This window comes from Onychostoma macrolepis, chromosome 12 (genome assembly GCF_012432095.1).
Source record: "Onychostoma macrolepis isolate SWU-2019 chromosome 12, ASM1243209v1, whole genome shotgun sequence".
Lineage (NCBI taxonomy): Eukaryota > Metazoa > Chordata > Actinopteri > Cypriniformes > Cyprinidae > Onychostoma > Onychostoma macrolepis.
The window spans coordinates 15,228,206-15,250,103 of NC_081166.1; the positions used below are offsets into that span (position 1 = coordinate 15,228,206).

The 21,898-nt window shown below is 37.5% G+C and overlaps 1 protein-coding gene across 2 annotated transcripts; it reads right to left on the reverse strand.

Annotated features, from left to right (window-relative positions):
• Positions 1-413: 413 nt before the first annotated feature.
• capgb (capping protein (actin filament), gelsolin-like b) lies at positions 414-21,247 on the reverse strand. 2 transcript variants are annotated; one of them, XM_058794555.1, is made up of 10 exons: positions 21,119-21,247; positions 20,404-20,535; positions 9,618-9,811; positions 3,786-3,940; positions 3,348-3,509; positions 2,751-2,900; positions 2,182-2,268; positions 1,860-1,992; positions 1,161-1,252; positions 414-953 (listed from the first exon to the last, which is right to left on the reverse strand). In XM_058794555.1, exons 3-10 carry the CDS (start codon positions 9,808-9,810, stop codon positions 888-890), a joined length of 1,038 nt encoding a protein of 345 aa, XP_058650538.1. In that variant the 5' UTR covers position 9,811; positions 20,404-20,535; positions 21,119-21,247; the 3' UTR covers positions 414-887. The 2 variants fall into 2 exon arrangements, with proteins under 2 accessions (XP_058650538.1, XP_058650539.1); XM_058794556.1 differs by lacking the exon at positions 21,119-21,247 and having other exon boundaries at positions 20,404-20,548.
• Positions 21,248-21,898: the final 651 nt, after the last annotated feature.

Consider the following 21,898-nt stretch of genomic DNA (forward strand, 5'->3'; position numbering starts at 1 on the left):
ATATCACACCATAACAGTATTACACACTAACATTGATTAATGAGAAAAGTAGATGAACATTTTCTGAAGCCACGAAATAAATGTTATTCCTCCATCTATCCAAAGTTCAGATTTATGAAGCAAAACAGCAATAAAAAAAATAAAGCTTTATAGTTCACACATAAAAATCATAATAAAAAAGACCTCAACAGAGCAAGCTACACGTGTATTTAAGTTTATAATTAAATAAACCTGAAGTTGGTAAGCTCAGAATTCTCGTAACATCAGCTCATATGAAATGGTAACATGCTCTGATAGACTGCACACCTTAACTGCCGTTAACTTCCGTGTCAGCTTATCTTACCTGTCTAAAGGGAAATTCCAGGGCATTAGCAAGACTGCACGTCTGAAAAATAATACCAGAACTCTCTGCAGTTTTTGCATATGCTTTTTTATTGCCATGCTCCAATTACATACACAAAATGAGTAAAAAAAAAAGAAGAAATAAAGAAAAAAGCAGTCTGTGAATTTGTGCCATCGGCTTGAAAAATTGTTAGTAGCATTATTCTGTTTTTAAGCAGAAGTGGTATCTACTCAGGGTTTTGTGGTTATCAAGGTTGCAACATAGTTTTAATTTCTAAATAAAGGTAGGGGGAAATAATTACAAGTTCTTCAAAATTTGTATTTATCAATATAAACCTTTTAAAATCATAAAAATATGGTAACAGACAAATATTAAAGCCTCTCTCACTCATATGCATTATTACTGCAACCCTCCATGAATAAAAGCTGATCTTATTTAATAAAACTGTACATTTGTTTATAATGTAGCATTATTGAAGTAAGTTACAGTCTTTTGACAGCTGGTTGAGTGCAGTTTATTCTCCGATCATGCAGTGAAATGCGGTTTAATTCCAGTTTTGGAAGAACTGTTTGAACATAACAGTCTCTCTGCCCTGTGGTAAAATCTCCACCTGTAAAACAAAAATCATTTCTAGATTACAGATTTATGGGTGAGGGGTCATGTTTTTTAGATTTTTAGTTCTTTTGCATAATGCCTCAAAAGACTGAACAATGACAATGAACATAGAATATGCATGTGCATATAACTTGCCAAACAGAACTAAAAATCCGTTTGTTTGAACAGCTAAACTAAGCCAAACACAACAACATTAGCTGACCTGTGTTTTCATCTTGGGGTAATTCATTTGCTGAATGAAGTCATCTGCCATTTTCAGAGCAGCCCTCTTCTCTTCTGCATTGGCTCCACTTCCTGACAATGAAAGAAGAAAAAAAAAGTTTTAACAACAACTTATTTTCAATTAAATATTTCCAAGAATCACTACATTCCAAAGTTTAGGATTGGTAAATTGTTGTTTTTTGGGGGTTTTTTTTTGAAAGAAGGCTCTTATGGTCACCAAGAGCCTTATATAAAATATAAATTGTAATATATTTTAAAATGCAATTTATGTGATTGCAAAGCTAAATTTTCAGCAGCCATTACTTTAGTCTTCAGTGTCACACGATTCTTCAGAAATCATTCTAATATTCTGATTTGATGCTCAAGAAACATAGTAATATTATCATTAGTAGTATTATCAACGTTGAAAACAGCTGTGCTGCTTATTTTTTATTTTATTTATCTAGTTGTTTTTTTTTAAACTGTGATACATTTGTGGGGGATTCTTTGATAAAGTTCAAAAGAATAGCATTTATTTTGTAACAATGAACAGCATTGAGAAGTCTTTACTGTGTCACTTTTAATCAATTGAACGCATCCTTGCTGAATAAAAGGTACTAAAAGATACACATACAGGCCAAACTAAACTTTTTTAGCTGCATTCTAAGTTATTATGACACACACACAAAATTTTTCTTACCTTTCCAAACAAAGATTTTTCCATTGGCCCCATTGTCCAGAATAAAGCAGTCATCACGTACCAGCAAGTCCTTGGCAAATGGACTTTTCTCAGACACCTTGGTCAACTTCATTGACCCTGTTGCATCTGAAACCTATGAAGGATTGACCATTTTTCATATTGGATGCACATGAAATAAAATGACAAGGTATGTAAGACTTTTTAGGAATTTTGGATCGGATAAATGGATGTGCATAATAGGTAAGGGTGAGATACCTAACATCAAAATACGCATGTAATCCTCCACAATTTAGATTAATATATACATGGCTAGTTGTGGTACCTTATAGAGGGAGGCAGAATTGGATGCATCTGCTTGGCTGTCCTCCTCTGGAGTGCTTTCTTTCAGCTCTGGCATTGGACCAAGTACCTTTTTATTGTAACAGAAGAAAAAGAGGATTTTTGCTTAAAATTTGACAGCAAAAAAACAAACAAAAAAAACCTTAACTTTCTAATGACACTGCTTCCGGGTCTAAATCTTCATTTCAACAGCCTTTATGAGCGTTATATATTTATAGTACACTTTTAAGCTGAGATTTTAAAAGCTCCACAGTCACCAGCCACCAATATTTTAATGATTCAGAAAAGATGAAACACTGTCTGGACTGAGATTTTGGTATGGTGATAGAGGTTAGAAATGCGACTTTTTTGTTAGTGTACCAAATGTACTTTAATATTTTAGCACCATTTGTTGTTTCCTTATAGGCACTGAGGGAATTTATAGACAAGGAAACTGTGACAGGAGATGTCAGACTTATGAACCAGGGATTGAACTAGGATTCTAGAGAAGTGTAAAGCTAAAGAATCAATGAAGGGCAGAGTTCAACAATAGGTGTTTTGGCATGTTGTTACCTTTAGCATTTCCTGGGTCTCCTCTCCCTCATTGATGTTAGTGATCTGGGCTTTGCCGTGTCTATCTGTGTCTCTGATCAGAGTGGCGATCTCTCTCACCTTCTGCTTCTCAAAGATGTTTGCCTGAGATCCTATCCATGACACAATCGTCTGCAGAATAAAAACATTTAGATGTTCGTTTAAAAAAAAAAGCTACATGGTTTGACATTTTGTTGTACAATGTAAAGCATTTTTGTGTGGTTCCAGCATCCAAATACGTTCTTATTTGATCCAAAATATAGTAAAAACATTAAGATTGTAAAATATTACTTCAGAAATCATTTTAATATGCCTAACTAATTATCATCATCAGTGTTGAAAACACTACTCATTTTTTTATGACACTGATGAATTCAAAAGATCAGTATTTATTTAAAATATAAACATTTCGTAGTATTATAAATGTCTTTACTGTCACTTTTGATCAGTTTAATGCATTCTTGCTGAATAAAAGTAAGAATTTCTTTTTAAAAAAATCTTACTGACCCCAACATTTTTGAATCAAACTGTCCATACAGAGACATATAATCAACAGACAATAGACACAAATACACACACCTCGCCCAGGTCAAGTATAAAGCAGTCTCCTTTGTTAAAGCTCTGCCAGGTCAAATCCACTTCTTTGGCTCTGATGTTACGCTTCCCTTTGATTTGGTATAACCTCTGAACGGGTCCAGATCCAGACTGTGATTTTCTGAAGCCAGACTCCACACCTCCCTCCTGCAGAAACAAAAGAGCGTGACTATGCAAAGAAAAGTGCTCTTTGATTTAATTACGCATACAGTATAACTGTAACGATCAGTTTATTTTTATATCAAGTCTGTTTGTATACATGTGCACTTTTAGAGACTGTCATTGGGGTGGTAGCCTTTTAAATGGTACGTATTATGTACACTTTAGGTTTACATTTAAGACAGTAATATGTACCACCCCATTGGCAGCTTTATACCATTTTTCCTGTGTGGTTGTGTGTGTTCACATGATCTCACATCTCACCTTATAGCTGACACCTCGGGGGAAGAGGTTCATGAACTCTGGGGACTCGTAGCCTTGAACTTGCCTGTGCTGGACCGGATCTCCACCCAGGAAGTTATCCAGCTGTGTAGCCAACATGGCACAAGCTACCTGCTCATCGCGAGACGATTTCTCTCCTAAAAAGGAGAAAGAAGAAGACTGAACGTGAATAAATATTGAGTATTTTCAACATAATATGGAATTCACATAATTCATTTTTCAAACTTCCTCTTTTACATGGCAATAAAAAGTCAGCGAAAACAGATAAGTTAAGGCAATTAGGCATAACAGCTAAATCATTCTGTCAGCATGGTTGCCCCTGGAAATGCTGTGCATGTTAATACTAGCACAGTTTTGCACAATTCTGCCCTTTGTGAGATGCCACCAACACAACCACTTCCTCTATCTGCACAATAGACTTTGAGCAACAGTTTTTTGGTCTGATAAACCAGACGCTGGTTGAACTAAATGAAAAGCACTTTGTGGTAGGACTGACTGGGTGTTTAACCAAACTTTATTTTCAATCGTGAATTTGGCTTTCAACGATTATGATGAAAAGATAATCGATATAGAATGATTATTGTGCTGCATTCTGTTTCACGGTGATGCTCTTGTTTTGTCTTGTGTTAAACCAAGCATCGCCCTCTCCTTCACACTGGTGAGGTTTTGCCCCTTCCTAAATATTTAGTAGTTTTCAGTAAGTTACGAAAGTGCCTTACAACATAAAAGATATTTTGATCTCATTTTTTATATTATCCATTTGAATGCACATATACAATTATTTTTAAGCTTTTACATTTTTTTTTTTCTGTTGAGTTATAATTTCAAGTAGGCTTTTAAAAGACTTAAAACTGTTCAATAAAAGCATGATGTTTCAAAAGATGAATTGTGACTATATAATTATTTTATTTTATATTTTTATAAACATTGTTTGTATTTGTTTTTCCTGTGAATTATACTTTAGATTCAAGGAAATATGCTGTTGAAAAAGGTTTATTATTATTTTTTATTTAATAAATGTTATGTTTGGTTTTTGTTTCAGTTTTCAAACAACTACTTAAACTCAAATGCATACCTGGACAATTTTCAATCTGGTTTCCAAGCGCATCACAGCACAGTACAGCACTCATTAAGATAATGAACGATATTCGCTGTAATTCTGATTCTGGCAAAATATCAGTGCTGGTACTACTAGATCTTAGTGCTGCGTTTGACACTGTCAATCATAACATACTTCTAGAGAGTCTGGAAAACTGGGTCAGGCTTTCTGGGATGGTACTCAAATGGTTCATGTCATACTTAGAAGGGAGAGGTTATTATGTGAGTATAGGAGAGCATAAGTCTAAGTGGACATCCATGATATGCAGAGTCCCACAAGGTTCAATTCTTGCACCACTCTTGTTTAGCCTGTATATGCTCCCACTAAGTCAAATAATGAGAAAGAACCAAATTGCCTATCACAGCTATGCTGATGATACCCAGAACTACCTAGCCTTATCTCCAAATGACTATAGCCCCATTGACTCCCTCTGCCAATGCACTGATGAAATTAACAGTTCGATGTGCCAGAACTTTCTTCAGTTAAACAAGGAGAAAACTGGAGTCATTGCATTTGGAAACAAAGATGAAGTTCTCAAGGTGAATGCATATCTTGACTCTAGGGGTCAAACAACTAAAACTCAAGTCAAAAATTTTGGGGTGATTCTGGAGACAGACCTTAGTTTTAGTAGTCATATCAGAGCAGTAACTAAATCAGCATACTATCATCTCAAAAACATTACAAAAATTAGATGTTTTGTTTCCAGTCAAGACTTAGAGAAACTTGTTCATGCCTTTATCACCAGCAGGATGGATTATTGTAATGGTCTCCTCACCGGCCTTCCCAAGAAGACCATTAGATGCAGCTCATCCAGAACGCTGCTGCCAGGATTCTGACTAGAACCAGAAAATCTGAGCATATCACACCAGTCCTCAGGTCCTTACACTGGCTTCCAGTTACATTTAGGATTGATTTTATAGTACTTTTACTCATTTATAAATCACTCAATGGCCTAGGACCTAAATACATTGGAGATATGCTCACTGAATATAAACCTAACAGACCACTCAGATCATTATGATCGAGTCAGTTAGAAATACCAAGGGTTCACACAAAACAAGGGGAGTCTGCTTTTAGCTATTATGTCGCCCGCAGTTGGAACCAGCTTCCAGATGAGATCAGATGTGCTAAATCATTATCCGCATTTAAATCCAGACTCAAAACTTATCTGTTTAGCTGTGCATTTATTGAATGAGCACTGTGCTACGTCTGAATTAATTGCACTGTATTTAATGTATAATCATTTTCTACTCTTAACTGTTTTAAATTCATTTTAAATCAATTTTTATATCATTTTTTAATTCCTTGCTTTTATTGTTGTGATTATTATTTTTTAATGACTATTTCACTTCCTTTTATGTAAAGCACTTTGAATTACCACCGTGTATGAAATGTGCTATATACATAAACTTGCCTTGCCTTGTTTTCAGTTGGCCTGTTCCCCTGTGACCTAGTTTTCCTTGCGGTGTGTTTCCACTACAGCATCAAATCTGCGCTCAGTGCTGCTGGCAACGCTACAAAGCCACTGCTTTGGCGTGTCAAATTTAGGGCAGAGCACTCCTCTAAAAACAATGTTTACACCCTGTTTGTGTTTCATCTTCCTCTTTTCACAGTGATTGGTTGTCGCCCGCGTTTTTCGCCGCACCCACAAAGAATGAACTGGGCTGAGGATATTCTCCTGTGCATCCAGCATCCGGATGGACGGCCTTTGGAGTGATATGTGGAGGAGTTTCTGAGAGTTTTCCATCTGGTGAGCTGGAACGATCATATGCGTAATGATTGCTTCTGGATGGGACTTGACAATGATAATTTGTTTCGATTTCTGTCTTCTGACGATTGCTATAAACCTGTAGCAGAGTTTAATTACGTCCTCGATTTAAATGGCTCTGAGTTCCTTGTTGATGTGGAGGATAGTAGTCCTGTTCCCATTTGAAAGCAGGTGAGTGCTTCAGCTCACCATCTACCAGCACCCTCCACATACCGTTCCAAAGAGCCCGGATCCCTCTGTTCCACGTGCGCTTCCCCGAGTTCTCTTGAGTTCCTCTTCAGTCCTCAGCCCAGATACAGCTGCCGCTCCACTGTCAAGCCCGATGGCCAGTTCACTCCCCAGCCCTATAAAGACAGCAGCAATCTCCTTAACCTCAGCCCAAAAGAGGAGAATGAGGAGGAAAAGATTGTTGGCTCCAGCCCCTGACCAGAGTTGAGAGATGGCTCCAGCCCCTGACCAGAGTTGAGAGATGGCTCCAGCCCCTGACCAGAGTCGAGAGTGGGCCGCTGTTCCCGAGTCCAGCCCAGTGAGGGCTTCTGTTCCAGAGTCCAGCCCGGAAAGGGTTGCTGTTCCCACGTCTTGCCCAGGGAGAGCCTCAGATCCCGAGTCAACCCCAGAGAGGGCTCCTGTTCCCACGTCAAACCCAGAGAGGGCTGCTGTTCCCATGTGTGGCCCAGGGAGGGCCACAGTTCCCGAGTCCAGCCCTCCTTCGTCTCCGCTGGTCTCATCCAGCCCTCCTTCATCTCCTGAGTCTCTTTCGTCTCCGCTGTTCCTGTCCAGCTCTTCTTCGTCTCCTCCAGTGCGCCTTCCTGTGTCCACTCCTCCAGAACCCATCCTGGCCTGTAGGCCCCAAATTCCCCCCAAGGAAATTACCATTGTCATATGCCCGTGGCCGAGCCGGGTAACCTGAACAAGGCCACGAAGGCCCATTCTCCATGGCCTTCTGAATGGCCGGCACCTCTATGGGTCCCTGAATTGCCGGTGCCTCCTTGGCTCCCTGACCTGCCCTAGAGGCCTCCCTTGTCTCCACCCTGTTCCTGCTCTGCACCAGTCTCCAGGGAGCCCACCCTCCATCCTCGGTGGAACTGTTATGGAGCGGGACGCGCCTTCCGGGAGGGGAGTAATGTTAGAGTTATGTTTGGTTTTTGTCCTAGTTTTCATTGTGTTTTCAGTTGGCCTGTTCCCCTGTGACCTAGTTTTCCTTAGTTTCCTGATTGTCATTTTGTTCACCTGTGTATGATTAACTCGTCAGTTCCTTCGTTTGCTCCCCTTCTTAAACCCTCAGTTCTCCCTTAGCCTTTGTCCGTTCTACATTATTAAGTCGTGTGTGCCTTCACCATTCTACCTATGTTTATGATTAAACTAAGAGATTTGGAACTGCACCTTTTGTCATCATCTGCCTTCCTACGACACACCGTAACAAATTTGTGACGTTTCCAAACTTTACACAGCAGCTAAAACAACTGTGATCTCAACTAGAATAATTAAGATTTTTTATTTATTTTATTTTTTTTACCTTAAATAGTTCACACAAAAATGAAAATTCTGTCATCTACGCCCTCAAGTTGTTCCAAGTTTCTTCTGTTAAGCACAAAAGACACTTTGAAGAATGTAGGTGTAATGTATTTTTCCATACTATGGAAGTCAATGGCTATAGTCAACTGTTTGGTAACCAACTTTCTTCAGAATATCTGCTTTTGTGCTTAAAAGAAAAACTTGTACAAGTTTGGAACAACTCCATGGTGAGTTCATTTTTGGATGAACTATCCCTTTAAGCACCCCTGGTTTGTGGCGGAGCCAAAAATTAACTCATGGTGCTATGTACACTACTTCAAGAGGTCTGTAGATGTTTAGAATATGGTGGTACGTGTAGAAGGTTCATGAATGAATGTTATGGTGGGGTTAGGAACTGAGACCAGGTATTCTGAGTAATGAAGAGATGGGGGTGTTTATGGATGAGGCTTGGCTAACAAGAATGCATGGGAGAAGATGGCTCATCATGCTGACAACCAGCTTAGTGTTATCTAAAGCCCCGGATACACCATAAGACAATAGACCTAAGTAAAGTCCTGTCATGGGCCTGCTGAAACATTAATGAGCTATGAAAACACCCGCCCATGCCTTTTCCCTTGGGACTCTTCCCTCTTCATCCCTCTCTCATGTGCATCAGCTGTTCTATCCCATCTTTCTGTGTGCTCACTCAGACTGGGTCAGGCCCACTCGACTGTCTGATCAAGCGTATCATTTAACTCAGCAGGCTATTGTCTCTCTCTATTGTCTTTCAGACCCCATACCCCGCCACATGATGAGAATGATTTTGACTGACCCTGACTCTTATAGGTCATTTCTTTCTTTTAACTTGTGGTGTATTTTACATTATTTAAATGCTAAGCACAATTATGACACACTGGTATTAGTGTTTGAGTAATCTTGTTGTTTGTATTGTTGAAATGTCCAACACTGAATAATAAATATAGACATTTCTATAAAAATGTAAATTCTCTCATCATTAATCATCCTCATGTCATTCCAAAACCAGGTGGAATTTTGTTCTATAGAACATAAAAGATTTTAAAGAATCTGTGTGCATCTTTTTTCCCAATAAAATAACATTCATAACAACCTGGTCTTAAAACAATAGTTCATAGTGACCATGTCTGTCAAAAGTAACAAAAAAATATATATATATACACACACACACACACACATGTGAAATAAATTATAAATGTTGAGGTGCTTATGTGTAGCCTACCTTTAAAACCATCATTATCATCATCAAAAAATAAAATCAGATTTAGTTACAGAACTCTACTAGCCACAAGACATTATTATTAAAAGTATGAAACAACGTTGCCCTACATACTGAAAGAGTCTATCTTGTGTCTTTCAGACAGCTCAGGAAGTGACAAAATGAACCAACAGAGAAAATCAGCCGCTATTATCTCACCGATCCACATGTGGAGGTCTGCTCCCTGGTCACCCCGGTTATCCAGCACAAGGTAGGAGTCACCGTTGAAGAAAGCCCCCACCTCAGCTTGGGCCAGAGGAACAGCCTTCATCTTCTCCACTCGCCAACATCTCAGTCCCGGCTGTCTGACCTCATCCCCAAACTGTCCTGGAGCGGCCTGGAATGGGAGCATTCTGCAGGGAAACAGAAAAGCGGTGAGAAAGGGAGGATCAAAAAAAGAATATAACAGATAAATAAACTCCCAAAGAAAACTTCAGTTGGCAAAAAAATCTAATTTCAGTAAATTAATAAAAAGATTTATTGTTCCCCCTTGAAATATGTTTTGAAAGCTGAAACAATTGCCTGTGTTTCCCAGCTCTGCTCCTAGAGTACTCCAGTGATGAGCACCCTAATGAGTGGATGAGTTGATTCAGGAGTGTTAAATAAGGAAGACTTGCAAATTAAAAAGGTTAGGAAACACTGGTCATCTTGAAGGATATAGACATCGGAATAGCATAAAACTAGCCATATAATGATACATGAGTAGCTTTCAGGCCTCATCTTAGAAATAAAATGATTATTTGTTCTTTTTTAAACCAATTCAGTAAAAATAAATAAATAAATTTAGTAAGAACTTATGAAGTCTATTATGTGCACAACAGCTTCATTCATTTGATAAAAAATAAAATAAAATACAGTAAAAACAGTAATATTGGTTGAAAATATTATTTAAAATAATTGTTTTCTATTTTAATTTATTTTGAAAAGCCATTTATGCTGGCAAAGCTGAATTTTTAGCAGCCGTTACTCAGTGTCACATGATCCTTCAGAAATTCTAATATGCTGATTTGTTGTTCAAGAAACATTATTATTATCAATGTTGAGAACAGTCTGCGGTTTGATTTTGATTACTATAAAGTTCAAAATAAATAACAGCATTTATTTTGTATAATTGTTTTGTAACAATGTAGCACTTTAATGTATCAATTTGAATAACAATATTAATTTGTCTAAAAAAAAAAATAAATCTCAATCACTCCAAACTTAGATGGTAGTGTATGTAAATAGTGTGTATAATTTAAAAAGACAAAAAAAAAAAAAAACAGGAAATGCTTCTTTTCACACATTAATGTACACCAGTTTGTTTTTCAACGTCTGACGCCGGTTTCACACCGCAAGCGTGAGCTTCGCGGCAGCATCACGTCAGCGTAACTACCGCGTCACTGCAGCTGCAGACTCGCCAGAGTATTCACACTGGAAGCGTTTGTTCAGCGTCACAGCAGCGGCTCCAAAGCGACATATTTCTTTACAAAGACAACTATAAATTTGTTTTTAGAAGTTGGTCAGTTATAAACTTGAAAGTTTTGAAGTCTTGGGGATTAGCGTGTAAATGGTCAACAACAAAAACATCTCCTATCATGTTGTTTCAGTCATACTCAAATATAGAAAGTGCTGTTTATACTGTTTTTTTTTTTATTATTATTTTTTAATAATATATACTTTTACCCATATCTCCATTTCTTATAGAAGCTGTCAATAATGAATGAATAATGAATTTATTATGTAGGCCTACTGTATATACTGCATTGTAACTTAAGATCCTGAGCAAGATGAATTGTTCGTTGTGAGTTTGATAAAATGCTTTAAGTTATAATTTGCTTATGGCAATTAAAAATTAAAAACAAGTTAAAATGGGTAAATATTCTACACATTTTTAATTGTTCATTTTCTTTCCTGACATACTCCAATTCGTCTTAAAACACACTAGACATGCTTATTCTGTGCATTTTTGGCAGGTTTTGTGTGAAATATTTATTTTGTCCATCAAAAGTGCTGTCACTTTAGTTGAGCGTGAGCGGCGCAGCAAAAATAGACTCGGCGCCGAAACCATCGCTGCAGCGCTGCTCACGCGACGCTCCTGCTTGACGCTCACGCGCTGCTCCTGCTCCCGGTGTGAATGCACTCATTTGTTAACATGGGCGCCGAAAAAAATACGCGCTGCTCACGCGCCGCTCACGCTTGCGGTGTGAAACGGGCGTTATAGTATTACTGTCTTATATATATACATATATATATACAGTATATATATATATATATGTATATATATATATATACCGTATTGACCGAATATAAGACTTTGTTTTTCCTTGAAATACATCTGAAAAACGCGTTCGTCTTATATTCAGGGTCTAGACTTTGACATGTCAATAATACACCCACAACAATAGGTGGCGCCAAAAACGCATAAAACCAGTGTGCCATCAAATATGTAATGTAATGTGTGTTGTAAAGATCGCGAATGAAAACAAATGAAAAAGAAAAGCTTACAGCAGCATGATCGTGACTGTCATGTTAGCCTGATGGGACCAAACTTCCTCTGTAAGTGATTTTAAAACATAAGACAGTACCCAGATTTGAAGACTACAATAAGATTTCACGTCTACTGATAATAACATTTTGGTAGGCTACTATGAGTTGGATAGCCTAATTGTTATATAATTCAGATGGGCTACCTGTTATTTCAATGGTATATCAAAATTCATGTCATTGTTGGTACATTTTACCAGTATTTACCATACTTTCAAAACAAAAATTAGAATTGGAAAAATATGCAATATGAAAATAAATTAAGAATAAATGTGTTTTACAGAGAGAGAGAGAAAAAAAAACAAGATTTGGTTTTCAAAAAGCCTTTTTCCAACAGGTACATCTGGAAAAAGGGGGGTCGTCTTATATTCGGGACAATACGGCAGAGGTGGGGGACTCGAGTCACATGACTTGACTCGAGTCGCAAATTTAAGGACTTGTGACTTGCTTGACTAAATAAAGAAAATGACTTGACTTGACTTGGACTTGAGATCCAGTGACTTGAGACTTGACTTGACCTTCATGACTCGGCAGGACTTGACTTTATAACAACTAATTATTATTATAAATCATTGCGAGTGCGACATAATTTGGTAAACAAAACGCAAGCCGCTGAACCAGCGGCAGAAGAGATCCGAGTCTGAGCAGTTCATGATACTGCACGAGCGCAGGAACACAGCGCGCCAAATACACAGAGCAAGAGAATCTCGCGATGTTTGGATTAACACTCTTCCAAACTATATGCATTTGCAAAGCCAGGACGTCACCACTTCATAAAGGAAATGTATGCAAGCTTGTTCGTTAGTTGAAAACAGCATTGGTCTTAAATTCAGCTTAGGTCTGTCATTAAATTAAAGTGATTATAAATTATTAATCTCGTGTTTGTAATTAACGACGTCAAATTTTAATTTCGCTGGCGTTTCACCTCTCAAAACAGTGCTTTAGTGTCAAGTATCCCTCTTTGTAAATCAATATATGGAATTGTACCCCGGAAACCACAGTGTTTTCGATTAGTGATATTTCTCTTGAACCCAAAATCCAAGACATGTTGTCAAAATGGCCTTAGTATGAGTTTTTATATTTATAACGATATAGTAATATTTTCAGCGCGGCTGCCAACAGTTTCGTTGAGCCCACAGCTAGAGTTACGCGCGTCTCTAAGCAACACACTGAATACTGAACGAATCCAGGGATTTGAACGAATCGGTTGAGTGATTCAGTGGCCCATTCTTGCTTGTTCATGAACGAATCAATTTTGAATGAATCAGTTCAATGAACGCTTCTGTGATAAAGCAGTGATTTGCCACCACTTACTGGTGGCATTAATGTAAATGAGCCTATCATTTCATTTCATATTTCTATATTCAATTTTTTAATTATTTTTTCCCCAACAGAACAAACAGAAAACAAAAACGAAACAAAACAAAAAGCTTAGGCAGACCTTAAATGCACAGCTGTCAATTTAGTTCTTATTAAGATAAAATCAAAGAAATCGATAAGTTACAGGGAAGATACATAAACATTAACAGTAATACGTTTCTTGTTTTGAGCCATGATGACAATAGTTTTCAAGAACGTTTGGGTGTCTATATCCGATGAAAAATTTGGGTCCATTTTATTTCTGATATAAGGGGTGATTTGTAGTCAACATATTATTTTAAATTGAATAGCATGTTTTGTTACACACTGAAATTCTTTAGCGTGCTCCGAGACTGAATCCCAGGCTTCACTGGAGATATTTAGTGCAAAATCATCTCCTAGGATGGTCAAACTCAATATAACATAAATATGAGAGACATATTTTTATCTTGTATTTTTATCAATATTTTCTCAATTACAGACTTATCAGTATACAAAGTAGTATTTTGCCTATTTTCAAAATGTTATATTTAAAACATTATTATTTAAAATGTATAATTAAAAAAGTTAATTTATGAGGAAAAATGAATAAGGTCCTGTGGCAAAAATATATTTGTTCCTGTTTGATACTGTGACTTGACTTGATACTGTGACTTGAGGTGAGCCACAGACTTGACTTGACTTGCTTGATTTGTTTGTACTGTGACTTGAGACTTGCTTGAGACTTGAACATGTGTGACTTGCCCCCACCTCTGCAATACGGTATATATACAGGTGCTGGTCATATAATTAGAATATCATCAAAAAGTTGATTTATTTCACTAATTCCATTCAAAAAGTGAAACTTGTATATTATATTCATTCATTACACACAGACTGATATATTTCAAATGTTTATTTCTTTTAATTTTGATGATTAGAGCTTACAGCTCATGAAAGTCAAAAATCAGTATCTCAAAATATTAGAATATTACTTAAGACCAATACAAAGAAAGGATTTTTAGAAATCTTGGCCAACTGAAAAGTATGAACATGAAAAGTATGAGCATGTACAGCACTCAATACTTAGTTGGGGCTCCTTTTGCCTGAATTACTGCAGCAATGTGGCGTGGCATGGAGTCGATCAGTCTGTGGCACTGCTCAGGTGTTATGAGAGCCCAGGTTGCTCTGATAGCGGCCTTCAGATCTTCTGCATTGTTGGGTCTGGTGTCTCTCATCTTCCTCTTGACAATACCCCATAGACTTTCTATGGGGTTCAGGTCAGGCGAGTTTGCTGGCCAATCAAGCACAGTAACACCATGGTCATTGAACCAGCTTTTGGTACCTTTGGCAGTGTGGGCAGGTGCCAAGTCCTGCTGGAAAATGAAATCAGCATCTCCATAAAGCTCGTCAACAGAAGGAAGCATGAAGTGCTCTAAAATTTCCTGGTAGATGGCTGCGTTGACTGTGGACTTCAGAAAACACAGTGGACCAACACCAGCAGATGACATGGCAGCCCAAATCATCACTGACTGTGGAAACTTCACACTGGACTTCAAGCAACATGGATTCTGTGCCTCTCCACTCTTCCTCCAGACTCTGGGACCTTGATTTCCAAATGAAATGTAAAATTTACTTTCATCTGAAAAGAGGACTTTGGACCACTGAGCAACAGTCCAGTTCTTTTCTCCACAGCCCAGGTAAGATGCTTCTGACGTTGTCTCTGGTTCAGAAGTGGCTTGGTAGCCCTTTTCCTGAAGACGCCTGAGCGTGGTGACTCTTGATGCACTGACTCCAGCTTCAGTTCTCTCCTTGTGAAGCCCTCCCAAGTGTTTGAATCGGCTTTGCTTGACTGTATTCTCAAGCTTGCGGTCATCCCTGTTGCTTGTGCACCTTTTCCTACCCAAATTCTTCCTTCCAGTCAACTTTGCATTTAATATGCTTTGATACAGCACTCTGTAAACAGCCACACCTTTCAGTAATGACCTTCTGTGACTTACCCTCTTTGTGGAGGGTGTCAATGTTCGTCTTCTGGATCATTGCCAAGTCAGCAGTCTTCTCCATTATTGTGGTTTCAAAGAACAAGAGATACCCAGAATTTATACTGTAGGGATGGTCATTTATTCAAACTCAAATGTAAATATTCTAAGATACTGATTTTTGACTTTCATGAGCTGTAAGCTCTAATCATCAAAATTAAAAGAAATAAACATTTGAAATATATCAGTCTGTGTGTAATGAATGAATATAATATACAAGTTTCACTTTTTGAATGGAATTAGTGAAATAAATCAACTTTTTGATGATATTCTAATTATATGACCAGCACCTGTATATATATATTAAATGACTAGTTATTAGGCTTCTGGCCCGATGGCCCGATGGCTACTCCACTGTATTTGCCAACAGAGCTATCAGTTAAAGACTGTTGTTATCTGATTGGTTCTTTGACCTGTCAGTAACTTGACTGCCAAAACACATGATCTGGATTCAGGAAATCTGTTTGTTTAGACACCGCAGTGTAATGGCAGCACGCATGAAAACATTAACATAGATTCAAACATAGATTCCAGCATACTGCTGCCAAAGAAACACTCAAGACAATAAGGATGTACCAGCATGAGGATGAAGGCATCCACAGCGGAGTTTGGTTCCTCCTAAGATTTCTTAATTTCCTTCCTTGGCATTATTCCATTTTTTGTTGTTAAGCTGCTTAAGCCAATAAAAATGGCTTAATTCTGTGTCATTGCTCACTTATCAATATTAATCAAACATTTTAATTAGAACGGAAACCAAACTAAATCAATCATTGGTGATATTAGATAGCATATCATCTTTGACAGGCATGTGGATTTACAACATAAATACTGGCTTTGCAAATAAATTGGCATGGTACAAACAAATCAATCAGCCTAATTAGGCTCCTCTTGTGATGGTGTGACACTGAGAGGAGCTTTAGAACAGAGCTGCATTACTTCACTCGTGTAAAGAAGAGGCCTCAGAGACCCATGTTATCTTATGTCACTCCAAGACACGCCATAGAGAAAACCAGTTTCACAATGCCAAAAATATTCTCACAGTCACTGTTGTGAACACAAATAGCTGACAGAATTAAAAGATGCAACTCCTCCCTTTTTATCTGTTCATTCGGTGCAACATTTTCTGTTTACTCGCCATTCAGGCATGGCGTCTCATAATCTACAAGGAAGCACTAGCAGAGAACTACCACCTCATAAATGTTATGATTCAGCATTGGCTTCTCCTAGTTCATCACTTTATGATATAAATTTTATGATCAGTTTCAAGAATTTACAAGATATGCTATATTTAAATCCACTAGTCAGTTAGCAATTGTCCTTTCTAAAGATAGATGTTGTAAAGAGAAAAAAGAAGCGTCATAAAACGTCATCCAAACCTTTTCAAAATGATCACATGATAAAGTGTGGTAGAGCACATATTAACCTGCTCATTTGAGAGCCATACATTTAGCTATTAATCTGATTAGACAGAAGTTATATGTGCCCTCCATGTCATGAACAAACAATGACATGTTGTCTTGATCACACTGATCAAACAGCTCCACCTCATTGAGCGCTTTAACACCCCACCCGCACAGTACAGCAAGGTGTAAAACAGGAATTAATTCTGGCTTCTCATGTAGCCTAAGCAGATGTGAAAGTGTCTCAAAGTGGTAAAAAAAAACAATTTTTCTTGACACACAACTATAGTGAGTCACGCAAAACCAAAGGGCGAAGAACAGGCAAGCTGACGCACGCACACAAAATCTCCAAAAATAATAATTGGGAATGGCTAGGGCCTGATCCGCTTTACTGTCTGATTTGAAACACCCATTCAATTACAGACATGGACCTAATGATCCCTTTCCGTGGTTATTAGTATTAGAATCAGTGTAATTGACTCAAATCATAACCTCTAGAAAAAATATAAATTAAAATACTATGTGATATAAAATAGGAAAATTAAACATTCATTAACAGTGACGTGTGTAATTTCTGCACTAGCACCATCAAGTGGAATTTCAAAAGTAAAGTTCTGTGAAAAATCACATACTGTCTCCCTGTCCGAATATTTCCATTAATAAGTATACGAAAAATGGCACATGAAAAGATTAGTATGTCTAAATTCATAGAATTCATAAAACAGCAGGTGAAAAGTACCTCGATGATTTACTACTTCCGGCGAGATTTCTGAAGTGTACGGCCCTGACCCATATCGCACCCTAAACCCTTGCGGTTTCCTCTGAGTCCACACTTGTGATGTAATGCCTCTTTGACTGTCGGGTAGAAGTAGCGACGCTTCTAAAAGTTAAAATAACGAATGGGACAACCTACGGTCTAATTGATTTAATGGACAGCGGCCATTGTAAGCCCTCAAGGCTGTAAGTGCACATGAAGTACGCCATTTTGGACAGGGCCATTCTTCAATACGAAAGTAAGCCTATGGGCGAGACTTCCGGTTGATTAGCCACTATAGGGAAATAACGAGAAGTATAACAATGTGTAGTAGTAAACAGTAAAATTGTTTGCACTACAAACCAGTGTGTTCATAATTAAGATAATACATTAAAATAGCATGGTAAGACACACCAATTTGCTATACAAGCAGCAAATTGAGCTGTTTTGTACAGCTAAAAATAGCTGTGGCCACACCCACTCTTACAGGAAAAATAAGATGGTATCAAATGGAGACTTTACAATCCCATGAGGCCACAGTAGAAGATTTGTGAATAGCAGTGAAGCACCGCAACTGACACCCATACGTAACATGGCAATGACAACATGATGGATGTAGTACGTCTGGATTTCATTCATACAACACACATTCATAGAACATACTTTTTAACAATCGTGAAGTTCTTTACAAATGTAGTACCTATTCAGACAGTATGCAAATTCGGACGCAGCTTCAGAGTATGTACTACGATTTAGGTGTAATTACATTGTGACTTTTAAAAAATGTTATACAAAGTATGTGTGTGTGAATGCAATCCAGACGTATTACATTCACCATGTTGCCAGTGCAAAGTTGTCCATTACATGCGCACTTTGGCCTTTTTGGCCTAATTTGGGCATACTAATTTAACACTGCTTTTCATTTACTATAGTAGAGAGGTATGCGTATTCAGACATTGTTTTCAAACATGTTTCCTACACACTCCTCCCGTTTTCCCATTGGTCAACAAACAATGCTGCCCCCCCTGCCATGCCATTGGTTGACTGAGTGTCACTATTGTGAGCTAGGCGTGATGTATCAAGCTTCAGTGTTACACTTCGAGTTTAAATCAGCCTATAAATGGTTTACTAAGTTGTAGTTTTCTCTATGTATTAAGTTGTGTATACATAGATTAAAAAAAAATCCATTTTAGATTTTTAACAGTGATCACCAATATTGGGACTGCACTGAAAACAGTAGTATGCTATCTGCTACAGAACAGCATGAAATATGACAAACATACAGGTACAGCGCAGGATAGTGGAATGAGGGCCCATGCGCATAATGTGAAGACAGCGATGGCAAAAGAAGCTCATAGTCTCCCTTGATAAGTAAAGAGCGCACTCGAAACTAAGAAACACACTTGTCCACTTAACTGTAAAACTCCTTCAGCCTGCTCCGGCATGCTTTCTGAGTCCGGCTCCATTCTGCCTGTTCCAGTGTGTGGTTGTGAGTTTACCTGGCCTGGTTAGCTTATATGTGTCCAGTAACTGGACACGGGGGAATAATCCGAGCGGCCCTGCCGAGGACGCCCCACAGCGAGGAGAGTCGGGTTGCCTGACAAACGCTAAACACTAGCGTGATAATTACTGCAAGGCACCATCCATCTTTCCTCCACTCATCAGAGGGAGTTGATGGAGGAAACACGGTAAAACATGGCTTTTGTTTCTAAGACAAAAAGTTGGAAATTTCAGAAGCTCTGAACCAGTGGTAGAACCATACACAAAACTATTACCAAGTCAAGATAGTTATTCATTTATAATTTATTTTTTAATTATGATTTATTAGTTTTGACACCATTTTTTTGTGGCTCGTCATATTGATTAGCTGAAATTCTATACTTTTCTTTGAATTAAAATCTCTGTAATGATTTTTGATAAACTGTAGGCTAATAGGAGCTTGGCCTACTGACTCATAAATTACAAAACATATGCAAATGACCAGTTAATGTAGACCACAAATGATGGTTTCCAGAAATTATGAATCAGTAGTAGAACCATATGCAAAACTATTACCAAGTCAAGACAGTTATTAATTTATAATTTTATTTTGAGTTATGATTTATTAATTTTAACAACATTTTTTTGTGGCTCACCCAGCTAATTAGCTGAAATTTTAACAATAATCTTAATAAAAATATGCCTGGTGGCATTTAAGTTACAAAACAAATGCAAATGATCGGTCAGTGTATCATATTTAAATTATCACAGCATTATTACATAATAAAAAAAAAACAAATGAAGATAAAGCAGTGCAATAAGAAGGGTGAGATGAAAAACAGATAGAGAGGTTGATAAGGCAAACTGATAAATAATCTGCTATATAACCTATATCTTTCTTTACCCAAAGACATGCAAATAGATCATGAACAGATGAATTGCAAGAGACAAAGGTGGAGCCATAAAAATCATGATCAAATCAAATTTAAATGATTTCTTAGAAAGAACTGCAAACAAAGTGTAATCAAATAACAGCCACTCAATGGAGTATGTTTAGTGTACAAGAAAAGACAAACTATTTCTATAAGTGTATTTCATTTTAGATGCTATTTTAAAAATTCAAGTCAAGGTCAAGATGTGCAAAAGATTTGACTAACTTGGTGTTAATGAGCAGCAAACATGTTTTCAAATCTAACCCCTTGAGTGCACATTTACTTTTAGAAATAAGCTAGATGTGAGCCTAAGGACTAAGGTGTGGAGCTTTGGGAGTGTCTCTCTTGCTTAAAGTTCTCTCTGCTTTAAGTTCCTTTGCTCTAAAATGAATTTGGCAGAACAGTTTTGGCACAGCCTGGTTTTGAGGGTTATGCATGTATAATTTGTGAGTTTCTGAGCAGAATTACAGTGCTTACCTTGCTGCTGTTGAAGTTGGAGAACCGTGTAGAATTTTGAGAAAGGAAGGAAGAGAATTTGTAGAGGAGAGAAAATGTACAAAATCACTTCCTGCCTCACTTCTGGCCCAGCCCTCTTGAATACACCCCTGCCTAAACAAACAGATGCCAAAAAATGAGGAAAAAAGGCAAAGGCACAGAGAGTGACATTCTCGGATTTGTTAATAGTTCAACAAAAAGCATGACCTGATTTGACTGAATTTGACTGCAGGACTGTGTTGATCGAAGGAGATGAAAATATCTAAAAATCACATTTAGCCAGAAGGGTTTCTCTTGTAACACATACAAGAGTCACACCCAGTCAGTCACAAAGCATTCAAAATAATGTCAGGGCTTGCCCACGAAAACAAAACAAATGAATGTAATAGATAAGCCATAGTTATAGCTAAAAGTTATGTTAACTTATAAATGCAGCTAGGCATGCATACTTAATGGCTGACTGACTGCGTTTGCTCGGATATTCAAAAGAGCACAGGAAATCCAGGGCTGGATTGTGGTTTCAGTGGTTCATTAAAAACAAGAACCTGAGGCATAACATGTCTGTAACACTGGCTCAAGTACCTTGGAACAAGAGGCACATCTATATGAAGAAATACACAAACTGTACATCTTCATTTAGAAATTCAAAATGGGAAATTTTTATAACTAAACATACCAAATTAAGGGGCGTACTTACGGAAAACACACTCTTCCTATACGTTTGACAGACTGTAAAACAGAAGTTCATCCTAAACACACAGCCCGTTGAATCACAAGTCATGTGATACCAAATTGAAGTGAGCAACAACGTGCAGTTCACCCATTCATTTCAATACGACATTGTGCTACAAGACACTTCTGCAAAACTTTGACATTTGAGAAAATTAAGTATGAGCTTTAAAGGGATAGTTCAGCCAAAAATGAAAATTATCTAGCTACTCACCCTCATGTTGTTACAAACCCTTAAGACCTTTGTTCATCTTCAAAACACAAAACAAGATATTTTTGATTAAAGAAAAGAAAAAAAAAAAAAAGAGAAAGAAATACCACAACGCATGCGCGTGCTGCTGCTGTTTTTCGAACAGAAGACCACATATGCAGAAATGAAGCATTGTTGATTAAAATCTTTTTTGTGTGTGTGTGTGTGTGTGTGTGTGTGCACAAAAATATTCTCGTAGCTTCGTAAAATTATAGTTGAACCACTGATGTCAAATGGATTTTAATGTTCTTACCATGTTTCTTGGTCTGGTAACATTTGTCACATTGCTGTCTATGAGGGTCAGAAAGCTCTTGGATTTCATAAAAAAAAAAAATAAAAATCTTAATCTGTTCTTAAAGTCTTACAGGTTTGTAACAACATGTTGCGTAATTAACGACAATTTTCATTTTTGGGTGAACTATCCCTTTAATTAATGTAATTTACAAACTTTGTCACTTCAAACCATTGATTATAAACCATTATATACACAAAAACGGT

What these genes read in the sequence shown, in the direction of transcription:
- capgb (XM_058794555.1), bottom strand. Translation starts at nt 9,810, where the DNA reads ATGCTCCCATTCCAGGCCGCTCCAGGACAGTTTGGGGATGAGGTCAGA. An exon ending in AGACCTCCACATGTGGATCG is followed by an intron (nt 3,941 to 9,617) that starts GTGAGATAATAG and finishes TCTCCTTTTTAG; the next exon opens with GAGAGAAATCGTCTCGCGAT. An exon ending in AAAAATCTTTGTTTGGAAAG is followed by an intron (nt 1,253 to 1,859) that starts GTAAGAAAAATT and finishes TTTCATTGTCAG; the next exon opens with GAAGTGGAGCCAATGCAGAA.